Here is a 13,930-nt window from a genome sequence, read left to right as displayed (position 1 = left end):
AGGACGGTCAGTCAGTTGTGGTAATACACCATATTATGAAAGTTAGATGCCAATCGCCATATAAAGTCCAAAGAAGAAAAAGCCTGGAAGGAGGAGAGATAACTAGAAACGATTCGGTTGACCATTTTATGTGTGGATTAATTGTCGGAGTAGAGGACCTTGTGCATTTCAGGTAAAATAACAACTCAACGTTTATATCATAGGACAAATTACCTAGCAACTGCAAGCTAGCTAGCTAAATATCCATACATGTTAAATGCTTTTCGAACTGTCTCCAAATTAATATACAGTGCCTTGCGAAAGTATTCGGCCCCCTTGAACTTTGCGACCTTTTGCCACATTTCAGGCTTCAAACATAAAGATATAAAACTGTATTTTTTTGTGAAGAATCAACAACAAGTGGGACACAATCATGAAGTGGAACGACATTTATTGGATATTTCAAACCTTTTTAACAAATCAAAAACTGAAAAATTGGGCGTGCAAAATGATTTATCCCCCTTAATACTTTGTAGCGCCACCTTTTGCTGCGATTACAGCTGTAAGTCGCTTGGGGTATGTCTCTATCAGTTTTGCACATCGAGAGACTGAAATTTTTTCCCATTCCTCCTTGCAAAACAGCTCGAGCTCAGTGAGGTTGGATGGAGAGCATTTGTGAACAGCAGTTTTCAGTTCTTTCCAAAGATCCTCGATTGGATTGAGGTCTGGACTTTGACTTGGCCATTCTAACACCTGGATATGTTTATTTTTGAACCATTCCATTGTAGATTTTGCTTTATGTTTTGGATCATTGTCTTGTTGGAAGACAAATCTCCGTCCCAGTCTCAGGTCTTTTGCAGACTCCATCAGGTTTTCTTCCAGAATGGTCCTGTATTTGGCTCCATCCATCTTCCCATCAATTTTAACCATCTTCCCTGTCCCTGCTGAAGAAAAGCAGGCCCAAACCATGATGCTGCCACCACCATGTTTGACAGTGGGGATGGTATGTTCAGGGTGATGGGCTGTGTTGCTTTTACGCCAAACATAACGTTTTGCATTGTTGCCAAAAAGTTCAATTTTGGTTTCATCTGACCAGAGCACCTTCTTCCACATGTTTGGTGTGTCTCCCAGGTGGCTTGTGGCAAACTTTAAACAACACTTTTTATGGATATCTTTAAGAAATGGCTTTCTTCTTGCCACTCTTCCATAAAGGCCAGATTTGTGCAATATACGACTGATTGTTGTCCTATGGACAGAGTCTCCCACCTCAGCTGTAGATCTCTGCAGTTCATCCAGAGTGATCATGGGCCTCTTGGCTGCATCTCTGATCAGTCTTCTCCTTGTATGAGCTGAAAGTTTAGAGGGACGGCCAGGTCTTGGTAGATTTGCAGTGGTCTGATACTCCTTCCATTTCAATATTATTGCTTGCACAGTGCTCCTTGGGATGTTTAAAGCTTGGGAAATATTTTTGTATCCAAATCCGGCTTTAAACTTCTTCACAACAGTATCTCGGACCTGCCTGGTGTGTTCCTTGTTCTTCATGATGCTCTCTGCGCTTTTAACGGACCTCTGAGACTCAGACTGCAGACTCACAGTGCAGGTGCATTTATACGGAGACTTGATTACACACAGGTGGATTGTATTTATCATCATTAGTCATTTAGGTCAACATTGGATCATTCAGAGATCCTCACTGAACTTCTGGAGAGAGTTTGCTGCACTGAAAGTAAAGGGGCTGAATAATTTTGCACGCCCAATTTTTCAGTTTTTGATTTGTTAAAAAAGTTTGAAATATCCAATAAATGGCGTTCCACTTCATGATTGTGTCCCACTTGTTGTTGATTCTTCACAAAAAAAATACAGTTTTATATCTTTATGTTTGAAGCCTGAAATGTGGCAAAAGGTCGCAAAGTTCAAGGGGGCCGAATACTTTCGCAAGGCACTGTAATTAGTTCAAAGTTTGTTTATATATTTCAACCTGTGTGTCGTGATCACATTTGGTTTTGCGCATGATGGTGCACGCGGATGCATGTGTCCGGTTTGGCATGGTGTAAGATAATGAGTGGGCTGGACATACCGATAGATGAGTTTGGATTGGTCTGCCATATAGCACGCTTCTGTCTATTTGAACTGGTCAGTATGTCAATGTTACAGTATTGTTTCTGTCCCTCTCCTCGCCCCTACCTGGGCTCGAACAGGGACCCTCTGCACACATCGACAACTGACACCCTAGAAGCATCATTACCTATTGCTCCACAAAGGCCACAGCTCTTGCAGAGCAAGGGAAATATCTACTTCAAGGTCTCAGAGCGAGTGACGTCACCAATTGAAATGCTATTAGTGTGCACCCTGCTAGCTAGCTAGCCATTTCACACAAGTTACACTCACCCTTCTTTGACCTTCTCCTATTACGCAGCAACCAGTGATCCGGGTCACGGCACCAATGTTACAGTATTGTTTCACTCCCTCTCCTCGCCCCTACCTGGGCGTGAACAAGGGACCCTCTGCACACATTGACAACAGACACCCTAGAAGCATCGTTACCTATCGCTCCACAAATGCCGCAGCCCTTGCAGAGCAAGGGAAAAAACTACTTCAATGTCTCAGAGCGAGTGACGTCCCAGATTGAAACGCTATAAGCGTGCACCCTGCTAACTAACTAGCCATTTCACACCAGTTACATCAATGTAATCCTGTCTAACGCGGCTTTTTCAAACTGTATTGCATAGTAAAACTGCATCAACCTAATGTCAAGTTAAAGTGCTGGCTGGCTCACTAGCTAATGTTATGTGTATGCTCTCCACTTTCTGGAGGACCAAGTTTTCAAATCAGTGGAATTCAAGAATGATAGCTAAGGAGATGGAGAAAACACCTGTCTCTGGATTACATCTTCAAACAAAGGGAAGCCATGGCATCCGACAGAAGAAGCGTCCAACCATGATGTATACGGGTAAGAAAATCTAGCTAGCTACATTTTCAGATATTACACATTTCTAAATTTGACAGAAAGTAGTTTCATTTCAAGTTAAAGTGTACTGTTAGCTAGCTAACGTTAGCTGGCTGTGTCGCTAGCTAAGGTTATGTGTATGATCTTATTCTTCAAATCTCAGACACATTTGCTTGACTAGCTATAGCCTAATGTTAGCATTGAATGTTAACATTGAACCTGGTTGGTTAGCTACCTGCAGATTTATGCAGGGTAGTAACGTCATGAGTTGGGCTTATGGTTTAACTAGCTACATGTCTTAACAGAAGAGTCCGCTATGCAAGTATCCATTTCAATAGAATGTCACTGCAACAACTGTTGATAGACACACTAGCTGGTAAATTAGCTCTGGCTATCTACTCTGATTTCAGAACACGGGTATGATAGTCTAACTAGCTATATTTTCAGATATTACAGATTTCTAATTTTGACACAAAGTATTTAAATTTCCAATTAAAGTGTACTGTTAGCTAGCTAGCTATGTGCGCTATTTCTATGCTTCCCATTCTGAAATAAAAATGTTGCTTCTTTTACTTTTGGTTTTGAACACCAGCTTGAAACAGCTGAAAATAAGATATTTTTGGTTAAGGAAAAGTATATTTCACAGAGGTTTAGATGGTACAATGATTTTCTACGCTATACTTGTTTGTTTTGTCACATTAACTGAAATTAGGAAAACTATTAGAATTCTTGCAATGAGGAAATGGATGAGCGATTTCTGCATAGTTCAAGGTGTTGTCATAATAAGTGTTCTTTGGACAATATGGTTACATTATGGTTGTGGCATACATGCACATGTTTTTGTGGTAGTGGCAGACATGTTAAAGTTTTAGTAGTGTGTTAGGGCTTTTCTTGAGGATTTAAAACGAAGGCATTACAAGGCATGTGCCCCTAATCCTGTGTGGCAATACAACTGTAAAGGGAGGAGATGAGCTGACCCCTGATTTACACCGGATGACATCTCCAGATTAATAAAGGGGTGCTAACATGTGGTTCATGAGAGAGCTCTTCCTCATCCTTGTTTTGAACCGGTAAGGAGTTTAAAGTAAACCAAACTGATGTGAAACAGTCAAGGAGTTCAAACTTCAAGGGTTTAATTTACAAATAGAAAAGTTTGAGGATTTATGAATAGATCCTACCTTTTAGTTTCGCAAGTCATTAGACTCGTGCACTGTGCAGCCTTGTCCCGTTTACAGGGCAGAAATGCGTGTGTAGATATATGCGGTGGAGCATTAGGACCCTGTAATAGGTGTTTTCAGGATTTCCCTTCTCCAGTGCGCTCCAGTCAAGACTGTCAGGGCGCATGAATCCCCTTTACTATCAGCAGAACCTGATTGCAGGAACAAAATAGTATAAATTGTTATGCTACCTGCTTAAAGGCACAGAGGGCTGAGTGAACAGCTTTCTCAACTCATAGGACAGGTAAAAGTAACTGTTTCTGGAAGGATATTCTTGAATAATAAATGGGGGATCAAAAGTATTGTGGCAGGAGATTAGACATATGCGGGGTCTTGCCGTAGGCTAACATATTATTATTATTAGTGAAAGTAAAGCGGACAATCTAGAGATCGGATTAGATCAACTCTTTGGATCAAGATAGCATGCATGTTATTAAAGATGGGAAGCCAACAACAACATCTGAGTAGTTGATCTTAATATGGGAATAGGATGTGTAGCCCGGACAGCTGCGTAAGAGGAACATTATGCCTTAGGTGAAAAGAAGAACGAAAATGATCCAACCTGGAGTCACGTTCAAACAACCGAAAGTGTTCTGTGTTTCGAAAGCAAGCGTGTGTGTTATGTATCACCTGTTTTTTTAATAATCCTATGGAACTAACCGTTTTCGTCTGGATCCTTCACCATGTCAAAAGTAATTCAGAAGAAAAACCACTGGATCACCAAAGTTACCGAGTGCGCTGTGAGTCGGGATGCTCGCGGGGAGCTGAATGTGGAGCTGCGCGGCGGTGCGGAGAATGGAGAGTTTCCATACATCGGGGAAGTTAGAGAGGATGTTTTGGTTTATAAAAACGGACAACTGTCTGAGGGGGAGTTACTGCTGGAAGTTGGGGGTTTGTCGGTGTCTGGATTGCCACTCTATGACGTCTTGATTGCGATGAATCGTTGCAAGGGTCCCGTCAGGTTGAAAACTGTCCGACAAGGTAATTGTTCTATTTGAAAGTAATTATATAACACATAGACAAGCACATATATGGTTCAGATATTATAGTTATTGCACAAAACGTGTGTTAATCTATTATATGAAAGACTGGGAAACGGTGGGATAGGGGCTTGTCCTGAAAAGCCTCTCTCTTGCTCACACACACACACACACACACACACACACACACACACACACACACACACACACACACACACACACACACACACACACACACACACACACACACACACACACACACACACACACACACACACACACAGTATAGTCAAAGGAGAGAAACAGGCCAGAGGAGAATGCTTATATTACTGACAAGTGATCTGAGTCTGTTAAAACCATGGGGACAACAGAAACACAACAGTCAGCCATGTAAAGTAGGCCAGCGGAATGTGACACTCTCTGGTCATCTTGTTTTCAGCAGAACAGGATCACTGCTTGACATGGAGACTCTGTGACAGTCATCCAGCTTTTGTTTGTCTGTGGCTGGCCTGGCAAGGAGAGCTAAAGCTACCAAGGGTCAGAGATTAAGCCTCTCACATTGGCTGGATAAACAAGTGTAGCCCAGTCAACACATACTGTACAATCACCGCCACATTTTCCAAATTATGCACCCTCTAACTCCTCAGGGTTCAAGAAGTCACACTTTTTTCAGCTTTCCTTATTTCCTTAACCAGAATTTACATCTTACAGTTCGCCAATTTAACTCCATCTCAGTTACAGTCAGTGGAAGAGAGCAGTGTCGTGGAAGAGAATAGCGTGTTGTTGTGGTCCCATAGCAAAGTGTGGCTAATGCAGACAGATGTAGTACTCATTAGGAGAGACACCACTCGCAGGCGGGCCGACTGACTGGGTTATTTCTGGAAGCTCTCTGGGACTTAGATGAGCTTGACCCATTGCCCATGGTTTGCTGAACATCTGTCAGAGAGAGAGAGAGAGAGAGAGAGAGAGAGAGAGAGAGAGAGAGAGAGAGAGAGAGAGAGAGAAGAGAGAGAGAGAGAGAGAGGAGAGAGAGAGAGAGAGAGAGAGAGAGAGAGAGAAGAGAGAGAGAGAGAGAGAGAGAGAGAGAGAGAGAGAGAGAGAGAGAGAGAGAGAAAGGAGAGAGAGAGAGAGAGAGAGAAGAGTAAAGGGCAATTTGCATTGTACTTCTGCTTTTTGACATTTTCATTGCATGCCTTCATGTTGTGTGTTGTTGTTGTTGTGGTTGTAATCAGTCTCATTCATGTCAGGATATGTTGGGTAGTTTGGGGGCAGCACGCATGGCTCTGGGGAGCACTATGTGGAGCCAACGCCAAAAGTCCAGATTCACCCTGTCAGTGGAAATACTGTAGTATACTATTTGAGACGTATGTGGTATGTTTTACCACACACACACACACACACACACACACACACACACACACACACACACACACACACACACACACACACACACACACACGCACACACACGTTCAATTATTTTCTAAGAGCGCTTCTCTGGGAAAATCATTAACTGTGTTATATAACAAGTTAGTTTCACTGTTTACCACCTCTCTGATATACTGTATGAGTAGTGCACTAGTGTATCCATGGTAAAGGCAGTGCCCTGTTATAAACCCCTGTCCCCTTTCATGCTAGGGAAGGGCCCACCTCCTGTGTTTGCAGAGCATGGGTTTGTTCAGCTTATTTATTTTACATAACAACTGAGACTATATTACCAGAAAGAGCCAAGTAATTCATGTTTAAAATAACTTTGTAGTCAAATAAACCAGCATGTTAATTGATGCTCAACATTTCTGCATACTGTTTGTTTTCATGTCAAAGCAGGGTATCATCAAACCTAGAGACCCAGACAGAGTAAACAAAACGCTGAGCTGTAATGCGAAGGAGAGCTCAGAGCCTTCTCCATGCCTTTGCCAGCGGCTTCACGCATGAGTCAGCATATTCCCCTTGACTCTAATGAGAGACGAGCATATTCAGTCTCTACACCTGGGCAACCGATAAGAGCTCCGTTGTGCTTTAACCTGTTGGTTCTCATGCAAAACCAGGCCCAGCATGGTCCATGGGAATAGAGCACGTCCTGCACTCTCATACCCAGACCAGTGGGGGCAGATCGGATCTCTCCCTCCCCAGGTGGCTGGGGATCCTGTTACTGCAACCTGATCACCTGAGCAGGTAGAATCTCTATCAGTGTGTCCCTGTGTGGGGTACTGAAGGCCCATAGGTGCCTACAGCTACAGAGAGGCTTAGGTTCACCCATGAATGCAGTGGCAAGCCCCCTGAATCTATACTTCAAGTCTTTCTTTTCATTTGGAATAGTGGATTCCTGTGGTTAAGGTGAAGTATTGTAGGGAGATTCCTGTGGTATTGACTAAGTTACAGTACTGTGTGTGTGTGTGTGTGTGTGTGTGTGTGTGTGTGTGTGTGTGTGTGTGTGTGTGTGTGTGTGTGTGTGTGTGTGTGTGTGTGTGTGTGTGTGTGTGTGTGTGCCTATCCCTTGAGTTTGTAACATATCTGCTAGCTCAGGAATTGTGCTTGGCCCAATTCAAATAATAGTACAATAGGGCATGAATGAAAAGCTGTGGAGAAAGTACTGTGCTCAGTTGTGTATATGTAGCCATTGGAATTAATCCCTCTCCTGATTGTGGGAAATTATTGCAACATTCACCTCTGAGAGCTAGGTCATTAATGTTCTCTAGAAACAAACATGTGCAACAAAAGTGCCTATTACACAGAAACAAGCGAGTGAGAATTCATAGCTGGTATACCCAGTGCACTCATTAGCATATTGCAGCAACTTACCAGTTTGGTGAAACTGACAGTGCATACTGCAGCAACTTACCAGTTTGGTGAAACTGACAGTGCATACTGCAGCAACTTACCAGTTTGGTGAAACTGACAGTGCATACTGCAGCAACTTACCAGTTTGGTGAAACTGACAGTGCATACTGCAGCAACTTACCAGTTTGGTGAAACTGACAGTGTATACTGCAGCAACTTACCAGTTTGGTGAAACTGACTGGGCATACTGCAGCAACTTACCAGTTTGGTGAAACTGACTGGGCATACTGCAGCAACTTACCAGTTTGGTGAAACTGACTGGGCATACTGCAGCAACTTACCAGTTTGGTGAAACTGACAGTGCATACTGCAGCAACTTACCAGTTTGGTGAAACTGACAGTGTATACTGCAGCAACTTACCAGTTTGGTGAAACTGACAGTGCATACTGCAGCAACTTACCAGTTTGGTGAAACTGACAGTGCATACTGCAGCAACTTACCAGTTTGGTGAAACTGACTGGGCATACTGCAGCAACTTACCAGTTTGGTGAAACTGACTGGGCATACTGCAGCAACTTACCAGTTTGGTGAAACTGACTGGGCATACTGCAGCAACTTACCAGTTTGGTGAAACTGACTGGGCATACTGCAGCAACTTACCAGTTTGGTGAAACTGACTGGGCATACTGCAGCAACTTACCAGTTTGGTGAAACTGACTGGGCATACTGCAGCAACTTACCAGTTTGGTGAAACTGACAGTGTATACTGCAGCAACTTACCAGTTTGGTGAAACTGACTGGGCATACTGCAGCAACTTACCAGTTTGGTGAAACTGACTGGGCATACTGCAGCAACTTACCAGTTTGGTAAAACTGACTGGGCATACTGCAGCAACTTACCAGTTTGGTGAAACTGACTGGGCATACTGCAGCAACTTACCAGTTTGGTGAAACTGACTGGGCATACTGCAGCAACTTACCAGTTTGGTGAAACTGACTGGGCATACTGCAGCAACTTACCAGTTTGGTGAAACTGACTGGGCATACTGCAGCAACTTACCAGTTTGGTGAAACTGACTGGGCATACTGCAGCAACTTACCAGTTTGGTGAAACTGACTGGGCATACTGCAGCAACTTACCAGTTTGGTGAAACTGACTGGGCATACTGCAGCAACTTACCAGTTTGGTGAAACTGACTGGGCATACTGCAGAAACATTCAATTTTCTTCCTCTTCCTCTATTTCCTTTTCACCTCAGTGCATTCAACTTCTGTGACCTTAAGTAACATAGACAAAGTGGCACATTACTCTTTATTGCAGTGTGATTCATTTCACATAATCATTTCAGTTGTATTACCTTCATCTCAATATAACTGAAACTGTGGCTGTATAAACTCAACAGAAAGTCAGTGGTTTTCTGACATTTCACAGTATTCCTGTAGCCTACCTCTAATGTACATAGAGACAGTGATTCACTGTGTTGTTCAGTCATCCCAAACTGACCAATGAATATGAGGACTTTGACCTGCCTGCACAGCTCTTATCTACTAACTGTTAGTCATAGTCAACTCCCATGTGAGAGACGTTCATCAGCATTGTTTTTTCACTTGTAGCCTAACACAGTGTTTCCCAAACAGTGGTTCCTTTTTCCCTTTAACTCACTCTTGAAAGTTGTCATAGAATGCACAAGGTGCAATTTCAAAATTGGGTAATGCATCATCAGTTTTCCTATTGTAAAGTCAGTCATTTCATACCTCAGAGATATATTTATAACTTGTACAAAATGTCCAGATCAACTAGCCCATGTCAGTTAATGTTTTTATCCCATAGATTTTGTTGTAATGTTTGAGTGACTCAAATATCACATGAATACACATTAGACATGGCAAAATGTATAGAAATGGCAAAATGTTCTCTGCAAAATACATAGAATTGCAGGAAATAAGCTTTAAACCTGTTTGTGTCAAATTGCTATACATGATTGATGATTGAAATACTCAGCTTGCTAGTAATGTTACTACCTGTTACTAAGGACAGTCAACTGGTCCTTGGACTCCTGGCGAAGACCTCAATGATGTTGTAACATTGTCTCTACCTTTGATCTCAAATGAATTACACCTTATGGACATAAAAAGACAAAAACAGATTACCTTGTTTTTCAACTCATCTACCCCACCCACCACCAGTGGTGTAAAAGTACTTTCGTAAAACTATTTTAAAGTACTACTTAAGTAGTTGTTTGTGGTATCTGTACTTTACTTTACTATTTATATTTTGAACAACTTTTACTTCACTACATTCCTAAAGAAAATAATGTACTTTTTACTCCATACATTTTCTAACACACACCCAAAAGTACTTGTTACATTCTAAATGCTTAGCAGGACAGGAAAATTCACACACTTATCAAGAGAACATCCCTGGTATCCCTGGTCATCCCTACTGTCTCTGATCTGGCAGACTCACTAAACACACATGCTCAGTTTGTAAATTATGTCTGAATGTTGGTGTTCCCCTGGCTATGCATACAATTAAAACAATATACAGTTGAAGTCAGAAGTTTACATACACCTTAGCCAAACACATTTAAACTTAGTTTTTAGTTTTTCACAATTCTTGACATTTAACCATATTAAAAATTTCCTGTCTTAGGTCAGATACGATCACCACTTTATTTTAGGAGTGTGAAATGTCAGAATAATAGTTGAGAGAATGATTAATTTCAGCTTTTATTTCTTTCATCACATTCCCAGTGGGTCAGAAGTTTACATACACTCAATTAGTATTTGGTAGCATTACCTTTAAATTGTTTAACTTGGGTCAAACGTTTTGGGTAGCCTTCCCCAAGCTTCCCACAATAAGTTGGGTGAATTTTGGCCCATTCCTCCTGACAGAGCTGGTGTAACTGAGTTAGGTTTGTAGGCCTCCTTGCTCGCACACCCTTTTTCAGTTCTGCCCACAAATGTCCTATAGGATTGAGGTCAGGGCTTTGTGATGGCCACTCCAATACTTTGACTTTGTTGTCCTTAAGCCATTTTGACACAACTTTGGAAGAATGCTTGGGGTCATTGTTCATTTGGAAGACCCATTTGTGACCAAGCTTTAACTTCCTGCCTGTCTTGGGACGTTACTTCAATATATCCACGTAATTTTCCATCCTCAAGATGCCATCTATTTTGTGAAGTGCACCAGTCCCTCCTGCAGCAAAGCACCCCCACAACATGATGCTGCCACCCCCGTGCTTCAGGGTTGGGATGGTGTTCTTCGGCTTGCAAGCAAATCAAATCAAATCAAATTTATTTATATAGCCCTTCGTACATCAGCTGATATCTCAAAGTGCTGTACAGAAACCCAGCCTAAAACCCCAAACAGCAAGCAATGCAGGTGTAGAAGCACGGTGGCTAGGAAAAACTCCCTAGAAAGGCCAAAACCTAGGAAGAAACCTAGAGAGGAACCAGGCTATGTGGGGTGGCCAGTCCTCTTCTGGCTGTGCCGAGTGGAGATTATAACAGAACATGGCCAAGATGTTCAAATGTTCATAAATGACCAGCATGGTCGTATAATAAGCCCCTCCCTTTTTCCTCCAAACATAACGTTATGATCATTATGGTCAAACAGTTCTATTTTTGTTTCATCAGACCAGAGGACATTTCTCCAAAAAGTATGATCTTTGTCCCCATGTGCAGTTGCAAACCGTAGTCTAGCTTTTTTATGGCGGTTTTGGGGCCGTGGCTTCTTCCTTGCTGAGGGACCTTTCAGGTTATGTCGATATAGGACTTGTTCTACTGTAGATATAGATACTTTTGTACCTGTTTCCTCCAGCATCTTCACAAGGTACTTTGCTGTTGTTCTGGGATTGATTTGCACTTTTCGCACCAAAGTACCTTCATCAGAATGCGTCTCCTTGAGCGGTATGACGGCTGTGTGGTTGCATGGTGTTTATTTTTTTCTGAGGTCTTGGCTGATTTCTTTTGATTTTCCCATGATGTCAAGCAAAGAGGCACTGAGTTTGAAGGTAGGCCTTGAAATACATCCACAGGTACACCTCCAATTGACTCAAATTATGTCAATTAGCCTATCAGAAGCTTCTAAAGCCATGACATAATTTTCTGGAATTTTCCAAGCTGTTTAATGGCACAGTCAACTTAGTGTGTGTAAACTTCTGACCCACTGGAATTGTGATACAGTGAATTATAAGTGAAATAATCTGTCTGTAAACAATTGTTGGAAAAATGACTTGTGTCATTCACAAAGTAGATGTCCTAACCGACTTGCCAAAACTATAGTTTGTTAACAAGAAATTTGTGGAGTGGTTGAAAAACGAGTTTTAATGACTCTAACCTACGTATGTAAACTTCCGACTTCAACTGTATAAATTTTTTTGGTTTAAATTAAGGAATTTTAAATTATTTATACTTTTACTTTTGATACTTAAGTACATTTTAGCAATTACATTTTATTTTGATACTTAAGTATATTTAAAATCAAATACTTTTAGAGTTTTTCTCAAGTAGTATTTTACTGGGTGATTTTCACTTTTACATGAGTCATTTTCTATGAAGGTGTCTTTACTTTTACTAAAGTATGACAATTGGATACTTTTTCTACTACTGCCCACCACGAACGGAACTGACAGGGCCTCCCTCCTTCCCTCCTCACCCCCTAAACATCCTCACCCAGTCAGCCCTGGGGTTGACAGTGACCTGCATTCTTGGTGGTTGGTTACTCTTTTATCAGCCAGGTGTCTAACCTCTATCTCCCAGGCTGTCAGGGGGGCCTGGTCACCTGTACCTCCAGCCCCAGCAGCCACAAGAGTTCCACCCCCAGCCCAAGCAACCGGAGCCTGAGCCCTGCTACACAGACGTCCAGGGGGATCAGAACCTCCTGCTGGGAAGAAAGAATACCAGACATTCCTGGGGAGTGGGACTGGGATTCTCCTGGTACGCTCTACTGAATAATCTAGTCAGCCCGCTCGCCTGCTTGCCTGCCTTGCCCTGTTTCCCAAAAACTGCCACTTCATTCATGCTGTTTCAAGTCTTACACACGCGCCGGCACGCACAAACACATGCACACACTCGTGGACTCGTGCACAACACAGCCTCGACCTGGAACCCTTAGTGAAAATGCAATTTTACTCACACAGATTTGCAAGTTGACTCTGTCATTTTATATCACAAGATAAAAAGCAATAGCACCACTTCTAGAATCACCTTGCATCTGGAGACACAGCTACCAACGTTTTATACATAATTCAGCAATTACAGTCATTGAACAAGACAGCTTTGTACTAGTAGGATTTTTAAAACCTCATATACAGTGAGCTACAAAGGTTTTGGGACATTGTTTTAGATCTGTACTCCAGCATTTTGGATTTGAAATGAAGGTGCAGATTGTCAGCTTTAATTTCAAGGTATTTTGATCCATATTGGGTTTACCGTTTAGCAATTGCAGCACTTTTTGTACATATTCCACCCATTTTAGGGGACAAAAAGTATTGAGACAAATTCACCTACAGTACCAGTCAAACGTTTGGACACACCTACTCATTCCAGGGTTTTTCTTTATTATGCCAAGAGTGTGTAAAGCTGTCATCAAGGCAAAGGGTGGCTACTTTGTAGAATCTCAAATATAAAGTATATTTTGATTTGTTTAACACTTTTTTGGTTACTACATGATTCCATGTGTGTTATTTCCTAGTTTTGACGTCTTCCCTATTATTCTACAATGTAGAAAATAGTAAAAATAAAGAAAAATACTTGAATGAGTAGGTGTGTCCAAACTTTTGACTGGTACTGTACAGTATATGTTTATTAAAGTTGTCAAAAGTTAAGTATTTGGTCCCCTATTCCTTACATGCAATGACTAGAAATTTGACTACACATTTGTTGGATGCATTTGCTCTTTGTTTTGGTTGTGTTTCAGATTATTTTGCGGCCTATAGAAACTATTGGTAAATAATGTATTATTTTGTAAATAGTGTCATTTTGTGACTTTGCAGATGGCATGATATTTGTGCTCTGAAACTT

At 41.7% G+C, this 13,930-nt stretch overlaps 1 protein-coding gene across 11 annotated transcripts in view; it reads left to right on the top strand.

The window, feature by feature from the left end:
- Nucleotides 1-4,267: 4,267 nt before the first annotated feature.
- The window catches only part of LOC112222264 (membrane-associated guanylate kinase, WW and PDZ domain-containing protein 1-like), a 206,503-nt gene continuing 196,840 nt past the window's right edge, over nucleotides 4,268-13,930 (top strand). For 7 of the 11 annotated variants that reach the window (XM_042304037.1, XM_042304042.1, XM_042304032.1 and 4 more), the window contains exon 1: nucleotides 4,277-5,124. In XM_042304037.1, the coding sequence (XP_042159971.1) occupies nucleotides 4,827-5,124 (298 nt within the window). In that variant the 5' untranslated portion in view covers nucleotides 4,277-4,826. Of the gene's footprint in view, nucleotides 5,125-13,930 lie in introns of all 11 variants that reach the window. The other 4 variants (XM_042304039.1, XM_042304038.1, XM_042304040.1 and 1 more) reach the window with 3 other exon arrangements.

Source organism: Oncorhynchus tshawytscha, linkage group LG22 (assembly GCF_018296145.1).
Source record: "Oncorhynchus tshawytscha isolate Ot180627B linkage group LG22, Otsh_v2.0, whole genome shotgun sequence".
NCBI classification, from domain to species: domain Eukaryota; kingdom Metazoa; phylum Chordata; class Actinopteri; order Salmoniformes; family Salmonidae; genus Oncorhynchus; species Oncorhynchus tshawytscha.
Note: the sequence above shows the minus strand (reverse complement) of the source record. Positions and strands in the feature narration are given on the sequence as shown.